This window comes from Lutjanus erythropterus, chromosome 21, assembly GCF_056507025.1.
Source record: "Lutjanus erythropterus isolate fLutEry1 chromosome 21, fLutEry1.hap2, whole genome shotgun sequence".
In the NCBI taxonomy this organism is placed as follows: domain Eukaryota; kingdom Metazoa; phylum Chordata; class Actinopteri; order Lutjaniformes; family Lutjanidae; genus Lutjanus; species Lutjanus erythropterus.
In genome coordinates this window covers 24,183,270-24,193,933 of record NC_139337.1, presented here as the reverse complement: position 1 = coordinate 24,193,933, position 10,664 = coordinate 24,183,270, and the positions used below count along the sequence as shown (strand labels likewise).

Here is a 10,664-nt window from a genome sequence, read left to right as displayed (position 1 = left end):
TCAAAGCTTAGTTGAGATTCACCAAAGTCACACGATAACACAAACAAACTAAGCGATCATGACAGCAGTAGACCAGTAACTCCACTTCTAAAAATCCAAACTATCCCTTTAAAGGGCAATGCCAGTGTTGCTTGAAGCGTTTCCATTTTTTTTTTTTTTTTTTTTTTTTTTTTTTTGCTGTGTAAGCAATTTTTGTTGATTTTGCAAACCGTTTAAAATGGTTAAAAACTCCTTGTAGTAATTGTGAGATGAAAACTCACCTCTGCAATCGTTTTCTAATTTCTTTGATCTGCTCGTTCTTCTTGGTTAGGATCTCCTTCATGTTGCGGTAGGCAGCAGTTTGCTGGAACTTCTTCTCCAACTCCTATACACCACACACATAAACACATAAGAGTAGCTACAAAGAAGCTAAATGCAACCATACAGTACAAACTGTTTCATACTTGACATCTGGTAGGCGTTACTGTTTGTACCTTGTAAAACCAAGTGTGAAGCCACCATAATGTCACCCATCCGTTTGTGGACTATCGTTTTGAATCCACGAGTTTGGCATTACGGGCATATTGTTTTTGTGCAACCAGAGTATACACAGTACCGAGATGATACTGTGAGTGTAAAGCTTGTGGCTGATCTACCACAACTTGGACGGTGCTTGGTTTTGGCTTGTACATTCAGCGTCAAAAAATGGCCGCCTGCGTGGTCAACAAAGTTTCTCATATTACAGCTAAACAGCACACTGAAATGTTTCTAAAAACACTGTGGGAGAGAAGCAGGCAATGTAGTACCAGAATATTCTCCCATATTTAATCAGCAGTGCCCAGTTTTTACAGTTCAATCTGGCCGACCACAGTGATGTACCTTCTCTGCCAGGGCCAGTTGCTCCTGCACTCGCAGAAGCTCGTGTTTGGAGGAGATCAGGTTCTCCTGCAGATCCCTCTGGGAGACAGCGTTGGCAGTAAGAGTCCTTTCATAGTCCTCCCTCAGAGCTGCAACTGTGTCCTCAAGACTGCTGATCTCCTGGGATTGGGCAGCCAGCTTGAAGGGAAAAGAAACAACAGACAGGTTCAGATGGAATGAATGACAAATCATCGCTGTTGAGTCCCTCCAGGAAGCTGCAATGTCGCGATCGCGACAATTTACACCAATAAACCAATCTCCATGAATTCTGCACAACTTTGCAATTTTGTCTAGTTGCCACAACTTTTCTGCAAATTTGGCTGATCATCTTAGTTTGTCTCTCAAATTCCACCAATCATAGCAGTCCCCTACACAAAAGTCATACATTTACGTCTCTATGAACCGACTCAATGTTTAATTACATTTTATTTAATTATTTGTCATGGGTACAAAGAAGAACACAAGATTTGTCATTGTTACTTACATCTATCAATCCTCTGTGCACATTTATATTGTATATTTTTGTGTTTGCTGACAGTTGCCTCTTTGTAGAATACAAATAAAGCATATTTTGTAATCCTGAGTCTTTTTGGTAAGGCTACTTGGAACATTTAGAGCAGAGTGTGGTTTTATTCTCCCTGAAACAAGTTGCCTTTTAATAAATCACACCAAACAAACATCTTTTTTTTTCTCACTTGCTCAGACTATTTCATTGCAGAAAATGCCTAAAACATTTTTTTGGAAAAGCTACAGTGAAATCAAGCATTTTAGGCCGCAACAATCCAAAATAAAACCCTGCAAAATCCTGGAGGGACTGGCTATTACATCTTTACAGCACAGAATCTAAACCGTGTTCCTATACACAGTGACGGACAAAAGCAACCCTGTGGTCGGCTGGATACATACCACGTGAGGTCCAAGTTAGCAGATAAAGCCAAATAACAGTAAATGTTCAGACGCAACACATTCAAAAACAGTAGTAAAATGGAAAGCAAACACAAAATGTCACAAAGGCAGATTATTCTGCTTGGAAGCAAAACTCCAAACTGTACCTGCTGTTCACCCTGCACCTTCTGGAGGTCTTTCAGAGCTCTCTCTGCCTTGGTTTTCTCATCGAGTGCACTCATTGCCTGAGAGAATTAATCAGAGCAGAGAGTTAACAAACATAAAGTAGATGCTGTTTGTTTAAAAAAAAAATGTATGGCTAGTTGTCATACCTGGGATTCTAAGGTCCGCAGCCTGACTTTCAGTTTGTCGTTTTCCTCCTGTAGTCTCGTGATCTCCTGAAGAAATATTTAAGAGGTGTGAAGGAGTGAATGGATAAGGGCACAACTTTCTACCATAAATGTACAAACGCCGTTCCAAAAAGGTTTGGTCGCTGTGAAAAACATAAATAAATACATAATGCAATTATTTCCCAATACTATGACCTATATTCAACTGAATACAGCAGAAAGACAAGCTATTTAATTTTCAAACGGATGAACTTTATCGTCTTTACTAAATATACACTCATTCTCAGTTTTCAGAACTGTGGACACAAAAAACAATAAAGTTTCTTAGTTTGAACTTTAAATATCTTGTCTTTGTACTGTATTTCACTGAATACAAGTATTTGCAAATCATTGTGTTCTGTTTTTATTAATGTTTTACACAGCGTCACAACTTTTTTGGAATTGGGGTTTCTAAATGATGCAATATATTTCTTTACCTTGTTAAGAAGTTCAGACACCCCGCCTTCATTAAGTGGTGCTAGCTTGGGTTTGCTTGTTTCCTGGTTTATCTGGAAATTAAGTCAACACTTTACAACTGAAACAATGACAGCAGCATTCTTAATCTACGTTACTATAAACCTGAGACGTAACTGTGAACAAAAAAACGCTGCTTTTATATGTGTTTGGTTTTGCTTTTCTTTGAAAGGTGACTAATGTCTACCTTTTGAGAAATGTGTGAGCGGCCAAACCCATGAAAGAGCACAGTATCGCATTACAGAGTCGATTTGTTTTTCTGCAACTCTTCATCATGAAACCACCTCAACCAGTGAAGTGTGACTGCTGAACCGCACAGATACGTGTGAAGGGCAGGCGGCCTGACATATAAAACTACTTAAAATGCAAAGGAACGCTGCACTGCTCTCTAGTTACTGGATTCCATGTGGGTATAAATATCCTTTAAACGTATGATTAACGACTACACTGACAGTGATGTTTGTGGTCCTACATGCGATAGAGCTGCACATTATGCTCACCTTATCAGCCGTTTTAAAGTCAGTCTTCTCAAATTCGGCCACTTGTTCCAGCAGCTCCCTGTACGGGTGCAAAGAACGCAAAGAATTATAACAAATATTAAACAGAAGGGAATAGAAAAGCTTTAAATCTTTAATATTATCTCCAAATTTTAAGACGGCAGGATACAAAGTATGGAAAGTTAATGTCAATATTTTGTGAGCAACAGTGAATAGAGTGAAACCTTATTTATTTATCTATCTCCTCATATAACTGTCACTCTGCCACCACAATGTTGTTGTTGATGTTTTTTGGCATAACTATAATCTGCTATTTGGCGGTTGTGCATCTTTGTCAAGCAAAATGAGCACCGTTGTTCTTGATGGCAGTTTAGCACTTATATGCTTTGTGGTGAGCAGAACAGCCCTCTGAAAAGTTTAAATGTGGTTTTTAAAAAGCAGCTAAACACACGTAGACTGTGACATGGGGCGTATTCCTTTCTTCTTTTGACACCATATCAGTCACGTAGAGGCCCTGAAGAGAAAAAAAAACTTTAGGGCTTGTTTATCCACCCACGATGTGCATATTACCAACAAAAGAACATTTTCCAAAACATACTGAGAGTTTAAAGAAGGCAAAAGGTGACAGAGGTCAGATGTTACATTAAGTTCACCCGAATATCATGGATTCAAACTTGCGTTTACTGTGGAGCTTTACAGCGATCAAACTGACCAACAACAGCATTAGTTAGCAGCAGGTTCAGAATATTCAGCTGCAGAAGTGTGAAATTTATGACCTTTTTGCTCAGACGGTGAAGATCAGATAGTGTGACGGTGGTGAATGTGGAAAAGTCTTGCTTCCTCTATCTCGCTGGTAAAAGAGGAACAGGATGACGTGTGCTTTCGGCTTTAGTTTGACATTCAAATCTGTATATCAAAGCAAACATAACTGCCACTGATATTCTTTAATTTCACTGCAGATTCCTGTAGCTCGCAGCGCTGTGAATAATTTCTGATCTGCTGTATATAAATACTTCAATGCTCTCAGACCTCAGGCCAAAAAGCCGCAATACATCCTTTGTCAAAATGTCAAGAGTGCATTCTGACAACAGTTCAAATGTGATTTATCTTTCTTACTGGTGGTATCACATGTGCCCACACTGCTCTGTGTTCAGGCTTGCAATATGGAAAAACACTCCACGGCACTTTTTTTTTTCACTACAACAGCAAGAAGGACCTTTTAGGTAATTCTATTTTACTATTTTGACTTTGTTTCATCACACGTGTATGCGACTGCACCACTTCAAAGGTATGCACTCATAAAGCTGATGATTAATGCACCAATTATTCCTAAGAATAACAGAGAAACGGAGAACGGAGAAAGTGCCATCTTCAAATTGCTTCTTTTGTCCAACCAAGAGTCTGCAAATGTTTGATAATGTTTGCTCCAAATGACTGGAACAATTAATAAATTATCAAAATAGCTGACAATTAATTTTCTCTCAACTGACTAATCGTTTCAGCTCTACATAAAACATGAGCTGCGAATAGTAAAAAGGCTGAATATTAGCTTTATAACTATATTCAATGAAATAGAAGTTCATTTTTAAATTATTGTAAATGCATATAAATACATACAATTTAATTCTGCCAAGTGTAAGGATTAAAGGGTTAGTTCACTCAAATTACAAGAGTTATTCGTTTCTCTCTGACGGCATAATTTCATGAAAACTCAAAAGCATCTTTCCTTGTTACTCAAGATAACAAAGTTCTACTTATCAACAGTTTTCTTACAGAGTAAGGTTGCTGCAGTATACTGGTATCATGGTATACTGTGGTGAGCAAATTTACAGTTATCACACTGTTTACATTAGCTTAATAACAGTATTAAATTCTACCGTATTAGTGTTATTTAAAAAAATATTTCAAGTTTATATCAAGTTTCATGTCTGTCAGAACACGACATATTGTGAAATTAAGTATTTGTTCAACAAAATAAACCGTTTTCAAATGTTTGAGGGCCATTGTAACTGAAAATGATAATACTTGTGTAAAACCGCATACCATGAAGTCTTGATATTTTCTGACACGGTTATTATACTATGAAACTCACATGCCATTGCAAATATATTCTGAAGGTAGAAAAAAAAAAAACTTCTGTAGTGAGGTCTGCAAATTATCCTGAGAAACAGAGGCATTGTTTCTGGGGTGACCTTATGCTCTTCAAGTCCAGTTTTTAAACGCTGGGTGAACTGACCTTAAAAATCAGTGAGAAAATAGCAATAGTTGTGGTTTTCGGGCCAACTGAACATCACTGCAAAAGGAAACCATGGTGATGAAAGAAAAGTGCTAAATGCATGCAGTGCGTTCAAACCTGTGGCTTGGCATTGACCTTTTTGCCAGGTACACACTGTTACATGCAAGAGATGTAACCTAAACAAGACTGAAGAGGAAGTGGTACAAAGTTAAAGAAGTTTTTCTCATGAACATGAAGGTGTACTGTGTTTTTAGAGTCCTGGCTCACTTTTTATTTTGGGGTGGCACTCTGTTTGACCTTTAACTGTCACATCATTTGAACTTTAAGATGTTTTTACAGCTAATTTAATGTGACTTATTGTCATTGCATCAGAACTCTCAAAGATCAGGAATATGATGTTTTTCTTAATACAAGATTCATATCTTGTGCAAGAACAAGATAAAAATTAACGCTAAATACAAAATATTATCTTTCATGACTTTGGAGGCCCTCTAAATTCCATATGATCCGACTAAAAACATTTTGTACTAATGTGGGAGCAAACCTGACAATATCACATTTTAGCAAATGTTCGCTGGGTGTTTTTAGCCTATAAAAGGTCCAGTGTCTAGGATTTAGATATTACGGTGACCCTGCAGGTTGGTGAAAACACCATCATCACCCTCCCCCTCCAAGTGTCTAGAAGAACCTACTGTGGTCACAAGAGTCACGAAAAACACTGACAACCCCGTCTAGTGTCAGTGTTTGGTTTGTTCATTCTGAGTTACTCTAGAAACATTGCAGACTCCATAGAAGAGGATCCGCACACTCTATAGATATAAACAGCTCATTTTAAGGTAACGAAAACACAACAAGTCTTATTTTCAGGTGATTAAACACCAATGCAAACATACTTATGAATATTATATTCAATTTCTGCTATAATCTGCCCATAGATCCCCATAAATCTTACACACTGGACCTTTAACCCGGCAATCAACAGACCAGACCTAAATCTGAATCTACCGCTCACCTGTTCTCCAGCTCTGAGATATCACTCTGCAGTCGAAGGTAAAACTTCTCAGCTTGGGAGAAGAGCTGCCTGAGCAGCAGCACATTAGTGTGGGCTGTGTTTATGAGCTCCATCTCCACCTCCCCACGCACCACCGCCTGCAGCCCATCCAGCATCTCCCTCACCTCGTCCACTGTGAAGGTTTCGTCCACCAGCCTTCAGCGAGAGACACACACGTACACATGAACACATTACGGGTTGCCCTGACTGAGAACCACTTAATTGTTGTGTTTTATATTTTCTATAACATTAGAACAATATGTACAGCCCAGAAATCATTCTTCATATCCTCCACCAGAAAAGAAATGTCTGTAAAACAAGGTCAGTTATTCCTCTTTGTAATAATGAGTCATAAAATCCTGAGTGTTTTCTATTTGTTAAACTTCTTCAGACCCTAACAAAGCTTTATTCAACATGAGTGGTGTCATCTTAATATTAAATCTGTTGTATAAAGGAGCAGGGAAGCTAAGTGGAGTGGAGCAGTCTGTCTGCAGTACCCTTAATACATCCATGCAACCTTAAAGCACTGGTTCCTGACCCCCACTAGGGGTCATCAAAGCCTTGCAGGGAGTTGCAAGGTCGTCTTGATTTTATGGGGTGTAAGAGAACTTTTTTAAAAACATACATAAGGACTATATCTCAGCATGACATTCATTTCTGTGACTAAACATAATTGAAATAATCATTTTCAAAGTTTAGGTTATTATTTAAGATGTGAACAAAAAAAAAAAAAAAACTCACACGATAAGGGCACAGGGAACACCTGATCAAACGTTTATTCATAAACCCTTCTCTCTGCTAAACAGCCTCAACCTGTACTGGAAAAGTACACAACTAAAACAACCAAAGAGCTAATAGAATAAAGGCCAAGTGTCAGGGACAAGAAAATACTGAATTTGTCAAAAAGAAAAAAGTCTATTAAGTATGTACAACTGTTAAAATTAAAAAGGATACATAATACAAAGTGCTGCATATTTAAAAAAAAAAAAAAAAAAAAAAAAAATCCTAAAAATATCAGGAAAACTCATCTCTGATGCAACCTTCACGGGTGATAATCTGTTCTAAATCCATCCAAATCATTTCACAGAAAACTCCTGCAGTTATTGTTTTCACTATTTGAATTAATTGTACAGATTATTATTTATTCCATACTGTTATTGTCATGCATTCAATATAATATGAAATATACATAATCTGTCACTTAGTCTGGGGTCATCAGTTTATTCAATGATAGAAAATGGGTGTTTTAAGAAAAAAGGTTGGGAATCACTGTCTTAAAGTACAGTGTGTGTATTAACACCATAGCAAAAAATATTTGTGGTAGTTTACACGTATTTTGAATCACAGGTAAAAAAAAAAAACAAAAAAAAACACATTAAATGTAGAAAAATGATTGTGCCTGAAAAAAAAAGGGGAGAAGGAAAAAGAAAGACTAACATTGCTGAATAACATTTTCTTGTCAGTCCTGAAAGTCAAGCGAATTAAAATGGAAATTCTATATAAACGACTTCAAAAGCTTAAGTATGACCAGTCACCTGCTGTCTTTGAGTTCTTCAAAGCATGAGTCAATAGTCTTCAGTCTCAGGACTCTCTTTGAACGAGCAAATCGCATGTAATTGATGACTTCATTCTGGTGGTGTTCATTAAACCCGAATTCAGCCTACGTGGAGACAAGAAAAGAGAAACGACTGTCACCAAAGATGAAAGATGGACTTAGAGAGATAGAGAGAGGCTGTAACTGAAACAACAATTAGCTTATAAGCTAACTTCAAGAGGATTTCCCTTGCTAATATGTGACAGGGCCTATTCATATGAGCTCGCACATACAAGTTAGAGCTAGCTATCAATGAAGATGCTTGCTAACTACTCGTCTTCAAATAAAATAGAGCTAAACGTTTAGCATAACAACTTCTACAAGCAAACAGGTGGTCTGGTTGTCCATAAACAGCAGCACTACTTACCATGGTGGCTGTGGAGCTAACGTTAATGTTACTAAGTTAGCTAGCTTGTAGACTGAGCTGATCCAAAAGAAAAATGGGTGTTTTCAGGCTTTAATTTAGGCCACGCGGCGAAATGACTACAAGCTAAAGTGGCTATATAGCCGCTGTAGACGATGGTTCTAGTCAGCTTTCTTTATACTTAAAGATAAACTTGATAAACACGCTGAACTGGGTTATATCATAGCTATAAGATTATCTGGCAGATTGGCTAGCCTAGCTATCCAGCTAGTGTTTGCCTTGAGAATGCCTTGGTAACGGAGAAGAGCGTCATCACCTTGGTTACTAGTGGTGCGTTCAACGGCGCTACGTACATCATGGAACAAAAGTGTGTCGCGTCTAGAAGGGGATCCTAGACCCACAAAAGATCTCGCGAGAGTGGCCAAGTCACCCAAACCATGAGCTTCCCGTAACACCTAGCGAGTGGAGTTTTTGCCCCTAAATCTGACCGGATCGTATACACAGCATTGCCACAATGCAAAACATAATTACTTTGTTTAAGATGCACAATGAAGAAACAACACGTACAAATATCGCGAGAGGCAAGTCATGGTATTACTGAGGTGCCATATACAGAAACTTATTGATGTCTAGGGATAGCAATGCTTGGGGAGTGATTTTATACAATATCTTGCATGTGAAGTCTTTCCATTATTTGAAAACCTATTCTTTTTTACAGTTTTATTATTTATTCATTAGTTTTTATTATTTTACCTGCGGCTACACTCCTAACATTGTTTTACTTGTTCAGTTTGTGTTGTCCTGTCTGTTTGAGGATACACCACACAAAAAGTGTGAAAAAAAAAAGCGTACGCATAGTACTGATTCTCACTCTGCGTGGGTGGGTGGTGGATGGCAATATTTTGTGTTGCACTGTATTGTGTCTTGCACTGTTTACAGAACAAAAGAAAAAAAGAAAAAGACATTGCATATATGTGGAAAACTAGGTGTTCTTATTGCTAAAAATATTGATGAATGGCTTGTTTTACTTTGAAAGAGTGTATTGTTTGGTCTCCTGGAAGCTGGTGCACAGATATGTACATGATTAAACTTACTACTATAATGGAGAAATTCCTTATCCATAAATATAAAATTCCAGGTAGGAAGTCATGTGTTGTCGCCTTTAGCAATAAATTCAAGAAACACATTTATTCAGTATAACACTCTGAAACAAAAAGCGATCAAATCTGTACATGTGTACATGTAAGTTGCTGAGAAATATAAGAAAGAATGTGGGAAAAATATGTAGTATAATGGCCTGTAAGATATACAGCATTAATGCAACAGCATTGTCATAAGAGCCAAATTTCATTTACAGAAATATTAACATTAAATTGTCAATATCTTCTTATCATCCTTAAATTGTGTATAGCATACAAACTGTTATTTTGCTAAGGTCAAAAACTGTTGTTTAAAAACACCCACTGGTAATCACTTTGTACTTTGATGTCTGTATTTCTATTCAATGGAATTTCTGAAGAATTTATGGGTAATGAAGAGTTGAGGTGATTGGATTAAATGTACAATGATTGCATGCACCAGTAGATGGCAGTATAGAGCTAGAAAGGAAGTGTGAGAGGAGGGTCCTGAGAATAATGAGACTTATTAAAGCACAGACCTCTGCAGCATGTTTCAGCAGCTGGCCCTGCTGTTCACAGCCACAGACTGAACTAGCATTCTACAGTGGCACATATAGAACTTTTTTTTTTTTTTTTTTTTTTTTTTAAATCAGGTTGCGGTATACACTGATTGAATTGCTTGAGCCTCTTCTGTCTGAGTACGGGGGTGTGGGGAGGTTATGTGGAAGTGGTTATGAGTTATACAAGCTGGTCAGAAACAGAACACACTGTGGTGTCCCACTGAATAACCTGTTAACCAGCAAATTAGCTCAGTGGCAATGACTGTGTAGCTGCTGTGGCAGCTGTGACACACAGGTGTTTAGGTCTGCTGGAGCGTAAAATGCTGTTGTAAATTGTTGTTGATAAATATTAAATTTAATTTACCATGCTCATTCAAATTTAAGAAAAAACCATGGATGTCACTTAGTATTTAGGATGACATCATTAAATAGACTGAGTTTTTAATAACTATTATTTCAAGTGATGCTGGACGTCAGTCAGAGTTAGTGATGCTGATAAAAACTCAGTCTATTTAATGATGTCATCCTAAATACTGATGTCATAACGATTTAATTATGAATTAATGTATTGATTATTTTCTCCATTAATCAAGTAATTG

General features: G+C 37.5%; 1 protein-coding gene across 1 annotated transcript; it reads right to left on the bottom strand.

Moving 5' to 3' along the window:
• Nucleotides 1–239: 239 nt before the first annotated feature.
• Nucleotides 240–8,717, bottom strand: lztfl1 (leucine zipper transcription factor-like 1). Its single transcript, XM_084747736.1, has 9 exons — nucleotides 8,391–8,717; nucleotides 7,965–8,089; nucleotides 6,391–6,585; nucleotides 3,146–3,203; nucleotides 2,609–2,680; nucleotides 2,115–2,180; nucleotides 1,950–2,027; nucleotides 859–1,035; nucleotides 240–364 (listed from the first exon to the last, which is right to left on the bottom strand). Exons 1-9 carry the CDS (start codon nucleotides 8,391–8,393, stop codon nucleotides 257–259), a joined length of 882 nt encoding a protein of 293 aa, XP_084603862.1. The 5' UTR covers nucleotides 8,394–8,717; the 3' UTR covers nucleotides 240–256.
• Nucleotides 8,718–10,664: the final 1,947 nt, after the last annotated feature.

Coding starts and splice junctions, on each gene's coding strand:
- lztfl1 (XM_084747736.1), bottom strand. Junction 2,181..2,608: donor TGTCTGAACTTCTTAACAAG/GTAAAGAAATAT, acceptor ATATTTCTTCAG/GAGATCACGAGACTACAGGA. Junction 2,028..2,114: donor TGCGGACCTTAGAATCCCAG/GTATGACAACTA, acceptor TAATTCTCTCAG/GCAATGAGTGCACTCGATGA.